Source organism: Nanorana parkeri, unplaced genomic scaffold (genome assembly GCF_000935625.1).
Source record: "Nanorana parkeri isolate BGI_ZX_2015 unplaced genomic scaffold, ASM93562v1 scaffold1973, whole genome shotgun sequence".
Taxonomy (NCBI): domain Eukaryota; kingdom Metazoa; phylum Chordata; class Amphibia; order Anura; family Dicroglossidae; genus Nanorana; species Nanorana parkeri.
This window is the reverse complement of record NW_017308241.1, coordinates 26,700-41,198: the sequence shown is the minus strand read 5'-3', so window position 1 is coordinate 41,198 and position 14,499 is coordinate 26,700. Positions and strand designations below refer to the sequence as shown.

The following is a 14,499-nucleotide window of genomic DNA, read 5'->3' as shown; positions in this document are numbered from 1 at the left end:
GAAACCTCAAGAAAACTACATTACCCAAAATTGGCCATAGGCGACGCATTAAAAGCTTTTACCGCCCATCAGTTTAGTGTTATCAGTGATTGATGGCCCTAAAATAATTGCTCTCACTGCGACGTTCGCTTCAATATGTAACATGTGTAGCGCAATCGTCATTTTCGCGCGCTGGCGCATGCGACGCATATTTACGTTTATATGTGCGCAAGCGAAGGGGGGGGGGTTACTTTTTTTAGTTGTGACTTATTTTTTTAACTTTTTTGATGCGGGTCTGCCGTCCGTCCGTTTTTTCTTAACGGGCGGACGGCAAGAGGTTAATATAGGGGAAACTTTTTTTTTTTTTACATTTCAGTAATTTAACAAAGGGCGGATTTCACTGGCCCCCCAACCCCTCCGGTGGTCTCTGCACTAAAGAAGCTTACACTCTAATGTCCTCCCATAGTCACACACTATTATTATACATTAATATAGCTCTGACATTAACCGTAGTGCTGTACAGAGAAGACTGTACAGAGACTGATGTGACTGGCTCAAAGGAGCTTACACTCTAATGCAGAATGCCATCATTTAAAGAGGCCTACATACCCCAGCAATGCAGAAAGAACAGGAACTTACAGTGCACACAGTTTATCTAATTCCAGTGCTCTGACCTCATGCCCTCTTCCTCTCCAGGTGGTAGTGATGAGAGGGAGCACCGATGTTTCCTGCATGTTCTGTGGAGAAGACTGCAGCCGCCTCCTTTTGCCCTCGCACTTCAGGACCCGCTCTCCTGAAGTATACAGCCGGCCAATGGTGGTGCTGCGCAGTCCCCTCCTAGCCTATAGCAGCTGAAATGGGCTACGGAAGCTGCAGGTGGCCGCCAAAGAGTCCGATCAGTGACGCGGGCAGTTAGCAAAGGCACCCGAACTGATTCTTCTCTTCCCCTGCAGCTACAGAACAGCCGAGAGGGGAGCTTTAACACAAGTGATCGCCCCCCGGCCCAGTCCGCCCCTGCCTACAATCCTGCGGTATCCCAGGAGAGGATCTCAATGGGCCCCCCCAGCCTTGGACCGCCGGTACATCCACCCCTGGAGAGGTCTTCCAGAACCAGGTGTCATTGTCTGATGAAAAAAAATTATTTGGCTAAATTTTCAAAGGTAAAGTAAGAGGGGGGAAAAAATCCCCTCTTTCTACTGGATTTGCAGTCTGATCATCATTATTCAAAAAGGATGAGAAGGGCCAGGGGAAGCCTACTTAATCCTTATAAACAGTCATTTCCTTGAATGTCTATTTTTATACATTTTACTCCATGGAGATGCATTGCAAGAAGAAATCCTATTATTTCCTATGTAGCCATTTCACATCTATACAACATAGTTTAAAAGGAAAAGGTAAGGTAAACTATATGGGCCTCTTCACCCATATGCATGTGCATTACCACACATTCTGCATGCACAGAAAACAGTGTGAATCCAGTCTTGATTTCCACTTCTTAAGCCAAATTGGGACAACAAAGAAAAAAAAAATGCAAACCAACAGCTACTGTGGTCTACGATACAACGCACACTACAGGAGCTATCAAAACACACTAGCTTGTCTGCAGAAATGAAGCATTTTAGGGGGCGAGCTAGTGTGAACGAGCCCTCAGTGCTGCATTTAAAAAAGTGTAAATTTAAAAAAAAAAACTGTATTTTTGAACCTCGCTTAAAATGTTGTTTCTTGATTATTAATAGTAATATGTTCATTAATAGACGCAGGATGAGTAATATGATTGGGTTATACTGCTGTCTACAGTAGGATTTAGATATTGGCAAACAAAAAAGCTCAAAGAACTGCCTCCACCTGGTAAAACATAGAAAATGTATGAGCAGAGGACCAAGTGGCAGCATTGCAAATCTGGTAAACAGGGGCCTGATGCCTAAAAGCCCAAGAGGCACTCACAGACTAAGTAGCGAGAGCCTTAATAGGGAAAGGTGGAACTCTGACCTGAAGTTCATAAACTTGAAGAATAATCTGTCTGAGCCACTGAGAAATGGAAGAGCAAGAAAATGGTTCTCCTCTGCAGTTATCAATAGGACTGACACAAAGATGGAAGCAGAGGCTGAGAGGTAAACCCCTACAAGCATAAACCACATCCAAGGCATGACAGGAAATCTCCTTTTGATGTACTGGAGCTGGGCAGAGGGATGGAAGAACAATGTCCTGGTTGAGGTGAAAGGCTGAAACTAGGAAGAAAAGAAGGCTCTAGGCCTCAATACAATTGTGTAAAACCAAAAAGAGTTCTTTACAGGATAAAACCACCAGCTCAGACACAGCTGCTAGGGCAAAATGGATGTCAGTTAGTCTGTGCAGAGCCAGGTTGGACAACATGAAGCAGGGTGGAAGCAGAGAGCCCCTTGAAACCATGTCTCTTACCTAAGCATTCAAGTTGATTTCTGACCATCTGTTGGCAAACGCCAACAAATGCTTTGGAAAGTGCGGGTGTCCATTCATAAATTCTGTATTTACCAAAACTTTTCTTATATACAACAAAGTACAAGACGCCAGAAAAAAACAGGCATGAAAGAGTAAACAAATACACATAACATACACAAGCCATAACGAAGATATGAAAATGTACTCCCTGTGGGAAACTAATAAATTAAGACAAATGGGCACCTATTTTCAAGACTGGCAAGCTCAGAAAGCCAAAGAAAAACGTTAGTGTATAGTCATGAAATTGGCAGCATTATGCATTAAATAAAGATAAAGACACCGGCAATCCAAATTCATAAGCAAACTTCTATTTATTGAGGTGCAGCATAGTAAATAGCAACAAACGTTTTGGGGTCACAGAGGATCCCCTTCCTCAGGCAATCTGCCAGTGTCTTTATCTTTACTTGTGATTATAACGGATGCCACCCGTTGACTACGGCAGCACCCGCTTTTCTAAGGGATTTGGCGGTCAGGAGTGCGATGGGACCATGGACTTTCGGCATTAGGCATTAAGACTCCATAAGGTGACTGTATTCCGGAGTAATGGTGAATTCAATACAGTAAAACCAGGTGGAGAAAAACGTATCTGCTGAGCCCTTAAGAGAGCTGGTAAGATCCTCCATGCGTTTGATTTAGTTAATTTTATGAAGTCACAATTTGATCGTAGGGGCGATGTTTGCTTCCAGCTTGATGGAATTAGAGCTGCAACAATTATTCGATTAAGTCGATTAAAATCGACGATGGAAAACGTTGTCAACGTTTTCCATCGTCGATTCGTCGGCTAAAATTCAAATTTCCCGCTCGCCACTGCACGCCACGCCCACGTCGGTTAAGCCGCTCGCGCCACGCCTACGCCGGTAAACCCGCTCACGTGACGCCGATAAACCCGCTCACACGACGTCGCTTACGTCACGCCCACCAAACACGCTGAGGACATGCGTCTGGCCCTCTCCTCCCAGTTAGCTTCCCAACTCGTCGCTGCCCGCCGACAACACCGTCATTAAAGGTAAGTCGAGATCGGCCAGGAGCTTTTTAATGTTTCCTGTTTTTTTTTAAAGCGGCACACTGCAGAACATTAGCAGCTATAGAGGAACACCAAATCCCAGCAATAATACATTAAACACCCTGTATAATGTATTATTGCTGGGATTTGTTGTTCCTCTATAGCTGCTGGTGTTCAGCAGTGTGCCAGTGTATTATACATTGGTATTCTGTAGAGCTGCAACAATTATTAGATTAAGTCGATTAAAATTGACGATGGAAAACGCTGTCAGCGTTTTCCATCGTCGATTCATCGGCTAAAATTTAAATTTCCCACTCACGCCCGCCTGTTCGCGGCTCCATACACGAGTTACGCTATGCACGCCGCGGACACCACGCCCACGTCGCGTACCCAACCACCGCACAAGCCGGACACACGACCGCAGAGCACGCCGTCGCCGCTGCAGCATTAGTTCCTCTATAACTGGTCAGTGGTAATCTGCATTGCGCATTATACAGCGCAATGGAGAATACCAGCTATAGAGGACTACAAATCCCAGCAATAATACATTATATACAACGCAATGCAGAATACCAGCAGTTACAGAGGACTACAAATCCCAGCAATAGTTGGGATCCCAGCAATGTTGTACTATTGCTGGCATTTGTTGTATTCCTCCATAGCTGCTGGTATTCTGCATTTCGCCGTGTAATCATTATACAGCGCACTGCAGAATACCACCAGCTATAGAGGACTACAAATCGCAGCAATAATACATTATATACAGCGCAATGCAGAATAACGCCAGCTACAGAGGACTACAAATCCCAGCAATAGTACATTATAGTATAATGTACTATTGCTACGTTCCTCTATAGCTGCTGGTATAACTGTGCCGCTGTATAATGTACTATATTGCACACCACACTTTTTTTTACTTCCACCGCACCAAGCTTGCTCCCGTGATGGACTACAATCTCAATAGAAACTAGTAGTCCATCACTGGAGCCTTTTTTTTGATCCGATTAAATCGAACTTAATAATCGGCAAACTAATTGATTATGAAAATAATCGTTAGCTGCAGCCCTAGATGGCATACATCAGTGGGCCGCATTCACCAGCTGAATGAGGATAGATCACTTGTATCTTTTGAGGGAGAAGTGGTTATGGTGTAACAAAAAAAAAGAAAAAAAAATGCCGGATCCTGTAGTCTCTGTGCATGTCTTCAGCATTTGACACTTCTGTAAGTGCGCTGGGGTTCCCTGCATTGGCCCCCTCCTATGACCTCCATGTCACTGCTGGGAGGATTAGAAGTAGAAGATTTGCCAGATTGAGGCTTAGGCCCTGTTCACACCTTTACGTTTTGTCGCGCGTTCAACGCTCTATGAACGCTCTACAAAACGTACAAACTTGAAAATCCCATTGTTTTCTATGGGTATGGTTCACACCTTTCTGTATTTCAGCCCGTCTGAACGCGCTACAAAACGGCCTACGCCTGAAAAGGTACATGTACTTCTTTGGGGCGTTTTGATTGGGATACAGCCAAGTAGCCCTTGGAAATGCGCGTTTTCCGCACGTTTTTTTTAAACCGCGGATCGCGGTAAAAACGCGCGACGCAAAACGCGCGACAAATGCCCATATTCAATACGCCTAGGTGTGAACCCAGCCTTAGGCTTCTAAACTGTTATTACCAATAATGTCCTTTATTAAATTGTCCAGCAAACTACCATTAAGATGTGTACAATCAAAATGCATGCACAGCAAGCGTTTTTACATTTTTCTGCCCACCAACATTTTAGACACAGATCTTCTTATGTTCAGAGACAGGAGACTCATTTTGGAGATAAGATGGATAATATAAACCAGCCCAGGGAGGGGAGGGGGTTGGGGTCCGGGTAAGGACTGTCACTGGAACTATAGACGGATATCGAAGGTTTGACAGATTGGCATCACAGTCATGGCAGGTTGCATAGCAGGGCCTGCTATTGAAAATAAGGATTTGGAAAGGTGGGATATTGCCAGATCCACAATGGGAACATCCTACTTCTAAAGAAAATCCTCATTAATTGTGTATTAATCTAAAAAGCGTTTGGCAAGAGTAAATATTTTGTCAGAAGTCCAGTCTCCATACAGCACAGGTTGAACTAAGCAGTGTATTGGAAAGTAGTAGTATACGAGCAGACCGCACTATCCAGAGAAATCGAATACTTCAGACTTGATTGAAATTCACAGCAAATCCAGTATAACAGTGAATAAATGTGTATAAAGCAGCAAATACCAGCACCGCAAACCCCCAACCAGCTACAACCTCTGACATGTTTCACCTGCAGGCTTATTCATAGAGGTCTATAAATAAGCCTACGGGTGAAACATGTCAGAGGTTGTAGCTGGTTGGGGGTTTGCGGTGCTGGTATTTGCTACTTTATACACTTTTATAACTCATACTGGATTTGCTGTGAATTTCAATAAAGTCTGAATTATTGGAATTCTCAGGATAGTAGGGTCTGTTTGTATACAGTTACTACTACATTCCAAGGTGGAGACGCACCTATTAGACCAGCACCTGGGGAGTCCTGATGGCGGCTAAGGAATTGGAGCGGTGGAATTTCCTTCGGCACTACAGTGTATTGGAAAGGTTTTAATAGTTTGGGGCCTTTTAGACATCCCAGTCTGGTAAAAGCACTAGTAGAAACTACAAGCTGTTCCATTTTACAATATGGATTACACAGCATCGATAAGAGCCGATGTAGTATCTTTTAGCTCTGGAGCTTTTTTAGCTGACTGAAGCTCCTCAGTAACAAACTCTTCTAACATGTACCTGTGAGACCCTTCTTCAGACAGTACATTTACAGCAGATGGCATGGAGGACACTACAGGAATTCCAGGCAAAGACTCTGGAGGTGAAGGTGTAGAAGTACATTTGCAGCCTCTGCGTTCAGTCAGCAAACAAAACTGCAAGTTGGCCCTTAAAATCTATAGCTGCTTATAACCCCCTCTGGATAGGGCAGAGGAGGTGGCCATACCCAACGGAGCCATAGGAGACTCCAAGGAGTGAGATTCCTCAAGCAGGGGACAGCGATTTAGGGCATTAGTGACAGGTCCCTTAGGAGCAATCCAAAGTTGCAGGACTGCTCCCTTTGTGCATAGGATTTGAAAGTTGTACTTTTTAACAGGAACAATGTAAAAGAACACGCCAGGTAAAACAGTGGTTTACTCACAACCAACTGCTTAAGCAGGAGAAGATTAATGGCCGACCGTGACAAGGTCACTATAGGCAGCAGCAAGGACTAAAACCGAGGTGTGAATGCTGTCTCACTTGCAGATAAGAGCAATGGAAGAAAAAGCTACCTCACGCTGAGGAAAAAAGCAAGAATAGAGCAGAGTGTGTATGAGAGACACTCAAGCTAATGACACAGTAATTCATCAGCGAATTAGCCCTTTCTGCAGAAACCAACCAAATAGGGACGTAATAGTGGTGTAGGACGTTACCAATAGAATAGCAGCTTCTGATGCTCAGCTGAATGGTGTACTTATTAAGAGAGTCTCCAGAGGCTGTGCTGTGGCTAGACTCTGCGGCTAACACACTACTCAAGGGTCTAGGAAGCACCACTGGCAGAGTCCAGTTCCCAAAAGTCACATTCCAAGTAGGCCCTGACATCTTTGGTCCAGTGGGATCTTGATACAGCCTCCAAGGCAATGCCAATGATTAGCCTGGATAGCTGCACAAAGAGCCCGGCTCAGAAGCATGTAGAGGGTGTCTTTAGTGTAGTGCATGTAGAGTGGCTAAAACTTATAAAGACCATAAAAATGTATAAAGAGCAAAAAAATTTTTTTTTAAACAAAAAGCATATATATGGTGCAAACTCTGGGACCTTCAACCAAAAGGCATATGTATTTTGAAATCACACGACCCTTTACACACAGGTGGACCGAGACCCTGTCAGGTTTCTTCTGAAACGGTTATTCCTGCAAAAACAGATGATGGGAAGGGGGTTTAACACCGCGGATGTCAACTGGTTAACTAAAAATGTTCCACCCTGCTCCGTCGAATTCCTGAACAAAGGATGCCAGATGGAATGGTGTGCATATTTCGGCAAGTTTTTGATGAACCTTCCAAAATTTGCACAATGTATGCTCAGCTTTACCGCACTCTCCAAAATAAAAGTATTATTTTATAATGGGTCTATTTAGAAACATTTCCACACAAGATTCACAAAACTTTCACTGGGGATTCTCACTTGGATTCAATAAGAGACATGTGTGATTTTTGGGTATTTCACAGAACAAAAAGGTAAATGGTTATGCAATCAGGGCATTTTAGTTTATTTATAAAAAAACTTAAAATATACTTTTTAGATAAAACAGAATACAGTGAATAAATATAACATTGTTCATATTTAATACATATATTATTTCCTCACATTCCTGCTTCACATATTCAAATTTTAAGTAATCTAACCTTGGCTATTTGGCATCCAGCTGACCCAACTCCACCAGAGCAGCAACTATACTGAGTTTCCCAACCTCCAGGTGCTATAGTAAAGAACAAAAATATATTATATACACACACACAAATTACATATATTTATAAATACATAAACATATACAGTATTAGTCTCCTAACGATAACAGTTTGCATCCACTATTGCTATATCATACAGACTACTTTCCAAATAACACAACACCATAGTCATTTCTAGACAAACACAATCCAAATAACATCTCCCATTAACCTTATTTCACACATCATTCTTCATTTTAAAACAAGCTTTATAATTTTGCTCACACACAATCTTATATTAATGCATTTTCAGAACCCATTATTCTCACACACTGTTTGCAGATCACTCTGCCCCTTCATGATTCAGACGGCACCTCTCTGCCTTCTAAGACGGCCCCAGTGATGAACACATTCCTCTTGTCGTATGCAACTTCCACTTTGTGTCACCATATACTCTACCCCACATCGACAGCATATCCGGCAGGAGGCTGTTGAATTATAAGAAAAGGTTAGTGTAAATAAAAAATACACATATAATTAACTGGTATTGTTCCAGACTTATTTTAGAAAATGTAGTGCAGGAAAATTGTGTTGTTATATAGTATTGAAACACTGCTTTTATTTTCTAAACTGTACTAGCAGAGAACAGATCTAACCAATATGGTTGCCAAGACCAACAGTCCTGCTTACTCACCAGCTGGGCTTTTCTTTTCCTCTGCTGTAAAAACAACAGCCTTCCCAGGTTTCTCAGGGTGTGCCAAGGGATAACCATGCTCCTTCAGCTGCTCAGGAGTCAGGATATAATGTTTCATCAACTTGTATAATGTTACATCTATGTACAAGGGAATATAAAGATAACATTTTATTTGTTTGAATTATTTCCCTGTTATATGTTTTTAAACCATTGTATGCATACAAACAATCATAATCCAAACCAGCAATTAGTCTACTCTTCATTTCAGCATTTACCTGGAATTCTTGGCAAATTATTTTTCTAGTTTTGGATAGCATTAGAAAAGGTTAGAACCTTGTCTGGTTAAAGAACTCCAGAAAAAAAAAAAATTCTTAACCCTTGCAGTGGGGGCTACTCCCGCACAACAAGGGCTGACGGATAGTTTTTGTCTAGGTGATAAAAAAAAATTATACTCCATGCTCCGAGTCGGCTTGTTCTTAGACTGATCCCTGGAGCCTCTCCCCCCCTCTGCTGCAGTAGTCTAAGGTTCTGTAAATCATCATGTTCTATGCACTGTGTATAGACGTGAGGACGCTGATGAAGATTCCATTACTGCAGCTTAGGAGGCGGCAGGCTGGAGGGAGCGCAGTGACAGCCTGCCAGCTCGGAGCTTCGGGCGAGTATGAAACCTTGGATCAACAATTTCTGATATAAGTACTTATTATTGTTAATAGCCATTCTATTCTGTGCAATTAGGAATGCATCCAGATTTATTTATTTTTTAATCTGCTGAGCTGGCTAGTTACTTAGGGACTCTATTCCACATTTTCACAACTTGGTGAAGAAGACTTTTTTAATATAAAAAAGGTATTAAAACCACTTTTCCTCCCTCTCAATACCCCCCTTTCTACCGCCCTTTCACTTCAGCTAATCTTTCCTCATAGCTGAAGTCCTCTGTGCCTTATCAGTTTAGTTCTTCTCTGCACAGCCAACATCCTAAAACATACCTAAAACAGAACTGCATTAGCAAGACCTCTAGGTTGCTAATGCTTTGTACAGGGTCAAGATCATGTCTCTCTTGTTCTCTGGAGTCTATCCCTTTTTTAAGTATGCTATTATTGAATCTGTACCATACTAGAACACCCAGATAAGTCTCAATTATTGACTCCCCCAATTGAACTTCCCGCTACTGTGTATGATGCTTGCATGTTTTTAGCCCCCAAATGCATAACTTTACATTTATCAACATTAAACTTATTTTTGCCACATAGTTGCCCAATTAACCAGTACATTCAGTGAACACAGGCTTGTAAATCAGGAGAAATTTTGTAAGGACTTTACTCTACTAAATAGCTTTGTGTCATCTGCGAACACAGAAATGGTGTTCTATCAATCCTAAGCTCCTTATCATTTATAACTAGGTTAAACAGTAAGGGTCGCAACATTGTCCCTTGGCATACACCACTAACAACCTTAGACCGTTCAGAGTATAAATCATTAATCACTACTCTCTAAATACAGTCTTTAAACCAGTTTCTGCCCATTTACAGACTGAATGTTTAAGTGGTGGAGTGCCAGGGCCCGGTCGCAGCAACCCTGGTAGTTCTGCCACTGACACCAAGCTGTAGAGGAGCTACAATACCCAGCAATATATTATACAGCAATGCAGAATGATATAAAGCTACATACTCTATGTTGCTCCGGGGTGGCAGCCTGATGTCTCCAGGGTCTCAGGTGGGCTGTACGGGCTGTCAGGGTGGGCTGTGCCGGGTGTTAGGAATCGCTGTGAGGTGTCTCACCAGGGATCCACAGGAAAGAGGAGGAGTAGATGTGCAGCCGTTGCTGTAAGAAGCGCAGCCAGGTCCCCCAGAAGGTGCTTTAAGGTCCCACTCTTGCTGTGAGGTCCCCAGCAAGAGTGGGACCTTAAAGCAGCTGCTTGCGTTTAAAAATGTAAAACGCCGCTATCTGCGCTTAGTATCGGGGTATTTTCACCAGTACGAGTACTGGTGAAAATGCTCAGTTTCGGCACAGATATTGGTGGATCCCTAATTGTAAGACAGTACTGTTCCAGCATTGCCAATACACAAGTCAGTTATAGGGTAGTTAAAATTCCCCCATCATTACCACTTTCCCAGCCATTGCAGCTCTATCTGTGTAAGGGGCCAAGCCTGTTCCTCCTTATTAACACTGAGGGGCCTGTAAAACGCCAATAATTACCTTTGCAGTATGCAAACCAATAGGTAACGTCACCCATAATGCCTCAGCATCATCATACCCTCCATCAACAAGGTCTTCTTTCACACACTTTTACATCACTTCTCACATAGAGACAGATGCCGCCACTTTTTTTGTTTTACCCGGTCTCTCTGAAAGGGAGTATAGCTAGGAATATTAACAGCCTAATCATGTGAAGAACAAAGTCAAGATCCAGCAATACCAATTATATCATAGTGCTCCCCTCGATAGCTTTGGTGCAACTCTACCATCTTGCTTGGCAGACTTCTCTCATTGGTAAACAATGCAAACCACTGCTGCATTTCGCACTTGTATTTACCATATCTTTCGGTGTAGTACAAATGGTACTGTAATCGCCAATTGTTGATGCTGGTATCAAATTCCTATGTCTCCTGAAATCTTCACCTGTCTTATTACTCTATGCACCTAGCATTGGTAGCGTGAGGAATCAATTACTTGCTATGCGGTCGATTACAAGCGTTTACTATTTGTGATATTTGTGAGTATATTTATTTGTGTGTTTTTTATACTCCATTAAACATTATTTCACAAGAAAAGGGTGCACTTCAGTGTCTGCTCCATTATATTCTAACCCCCAACCCCAAATCCAACTCTAACTTTCCCATAAATCTCTACCCTAGCACAGCAGACCCTTTTCCTTTTAGGGGCAAACCATATTAAGTATGCTTGCACCCCAATGAAAAGTTAGCCCAGTGCTCTCGTAACCCAAATCCTTCCATCCTACAATAGGTGTTTAGCCATGCATTTAGATTTATCATCTCCCGCTGTCTTTCCTGTGTCGTGCATGGCACAGGCAAAGGACCTTGGAGGCCCTTCCCTTCAACTTAAAGTGACATTAAACCCTCAGATTTTTTAACATAAACCAATACTGTAATGTGTGCCTTACTGTAATCCATGGTTGTTTCCCTTCTCCTTGCTGCTCTTCCTTTTAAATCCTCATGTCTTCTCATGCTTGGGGAGAACTTCCCTTTTCAGCTCAGGGCCTCTTCCTGTAGTGCTGGCTCAGGTTACAAGCCTATACAAACGTATACACAGACACCGTGTATCCATTCCTGAGACAAGGCAGCCTGCTGCAAAACAGAAGTTCTGCAGAGCATGGGAACAGATACAGATTTAAAAGGAAGAGCAGCAAAGAGAAGGGAAACAACCATGGATTACAGTAAGGCACACATTACAGTATTGTTTTATGTTAAAAAATCTGAGGGTTTAATGTCACTTTAAGTATAAAGGTAAGAAAAAAAAAGCAGGTAGGCCCAATAAAAGATGAAAACGGGAGATCAATCACAAACAAATCGGAAGAAGGCTGAGGCATCAAATTAATTTTTCTCCTCAGTATACACTCAGGAGAAAGACGGGTGTAATGGAGATAAGAATGTGAGTAGCTCAGTGCGTAAAATACCACAGTGATTGACAGTAGCTCAACAAAGACTTGATAAACTTAATGCAAATAAAAATCAATAGGACCAGATAACCTGCACCCCAGGGTACTTAAAGAGCTTGGCTGGGTTATAGCAAGACCATTATTCCTTATTTCCCATGACTCAATGACTGGAAGGGTACCAAGTGAGTGGCGTAAAGCAACGGTATTACCGATATTCAGAAAACACTCAAGATGTCAACCTGGGAACTACCGACAAGTCAGTCTAACATCGATAGTATGCAAATTGTTTGAGGGAATGATAAAGGACTATTTAGGGGATTTTGTTCGTAACAAAAAGGTATAAGAAGTGAAAATCAGCATGGATTTATGAAGGACCAAAAACTACTAAAATTCTACAAAGGGGTGAGTAGAGATCTGGATAAAGGAAAAAAAACAGTGGATGTGGTGTACCTGAATTTTGCAAAAGCATTTGACACGGTACCCCATAAACACTTAATACACAAGCTTAAATTGATGGGCATAGATGAAATGCTGTGTACATGGATAGAGACCTGGCTACAGGAACATGTCCAGAAACTATTGATAAATTGCTCTTCAGATTGGTCTAAAGGTCAAGAGTGGCATGCCCCGGGGTTCTGTGCTAGGCCCCATATTGTTTAACCTGTTTATTAATGATATTGGTAATAGCCATGTTTCTGTGTTTGCAGATGACACTAAAATTGGGAGGGTAATAGACACGGACTTTGACATTATAACATTACAGGAGGACCTGGATAAAATAGGGGAGTGGGCATCCATTTGGCAGATGAGGTTTAATGTTGATAAATGTAAAGTAATGCATTTTGGGGTTAAAAACAGGCAAGTGGAATACGTATTAATGGGAACTCCATTAGGGAAGTCAGAAATGGAAAAAGGTCTGGGGGGCATTGTAGACCACACATTGAATAATAGCTTTCAATGCCAGGCTGCGGCAAACAAGGCTAGGAGAGTACTGTCTTGTATTAAAAAGGGAATGTAATGGAGACAAAGCGATAATTTTGCCACTTGGGATTAAGTCTTTTCCCCATAGTTCTCCTTAGGGTAACGGGAGGACACAAACTAGCGTCCTCCCGTCACCCTAGGCTCAGTATACCGCGAGCTACAGCTCGCGGTATACTGAGACGCCGCAGCTGAAGCGGATCCCGACAATTGTGCCGGGATCCGCCCAGCTGCGTGACTGACAGCTGGCTCTGCCTATCTAGAGGCAGAACCAGCTGTACCCGCCCCCTCCTCTGTCCGTTCCGCCAGTCAGCGCTGGCGGATCGGAGGGGGGAATCCAGCCCCTCCCCTGTCACGGCAGAGAGCCGTGACAGGATCGAGAGGTGAGCGAACCCCGGTAACTGTTCACTCACCTCCCGATCTACTGAGCCGACCTGTGACAGTCTCATTGTCACAGGTCGGCTAGAACTATGAAGTGAGTGAAAAGCACTCACCTCATAGTTCTCCTTTAAGGGGCTGGAGGACCAAAGCTATGAGACAAGGTTGCTAAAATTGGACTTGTTCATGCTTGAAGTGAGGCGATTAAGAGGGGACATGATTTTAATATACAAAACGTTTGGTGGGGATGGCAACATCAGCAATAAACTTTTTACAGTAAACTCCCTAACAAGGACTAGAGGCGACCACTTAAAATTGGTAGAGAAAAGATTTAACCACAAAGGGCGTAAGGACTTCTTCTCAGTCAGAGTGGTTACATTTTGGAACTCTCTGCCACAAGCAGTGGTATCAGCAGAGAGTATTGAATCAATTAGATACCTTCCTCAGAGACCATTACAGGGGTACAGGTACTTTTAAAACCTAGGACCACACAGGGACTCACATAAAACACACGGAGGCACTGCACACACACCTACACAAGGTTGAACTCTATGGACCTGTGTCTTTATTCAACCTCAAATACTATGTAACTTGAGCATAGTTCTCTAAATTGATTTTAAGGATCCTCCATTTTCCATTTATTTCATCACTGGTCTCAACAAGGACCAAGACAGTTTGGTCACACCTAGCCTCTCCTAGTAATTTGTCTACACAGTCCTCCACATGGTGAACCCTGGCACCAGAGAGACAGCATTAGGTTGAGACGATCTGGACAACAAACTATTCAATTAGTCCTCTGAATTATATAATTGCCTGTTACCACCAACTGTCTAGGCCTTCCTACTTTACCCTCGACACCCCTACTAGACAGGCTGCTCTTTCGGCTCTTAGGG

The 14,499-nt window shown here is 42.8% G+C and overlaps 1 protein-coding gene across 1 annotated transcript in view; it reads right to left on the bottom strand.

Annotated features, from left to right (window-relative positions):
• LOC108800266 (RNA exonuclease 1 homolog) overlaps positions 1–14,499 on the bottom strand; it is a gene marked incomplete at its 5' end in the record, with an annotated part of 86,048 nt that overhangs the window by 52,973 nt on the left and 18,576 nt on the right. The window contains 3 exons of the mRNA XM_018572237.1: positions 7,899–7,972; positions 8,315–8,428; positions 8,635–8,772. Coding sequence (XP_018427739.1) covers positions 7,899–7,972; positions 8,315–8,428; positions 8,635–8,772 — 326 coding nt within the window. The remainder of the gene's footprint in view (positions 1–7,898; positions 7,973–8,314; positions 8,429–8,634; positions 8,773–14,499) is intronic.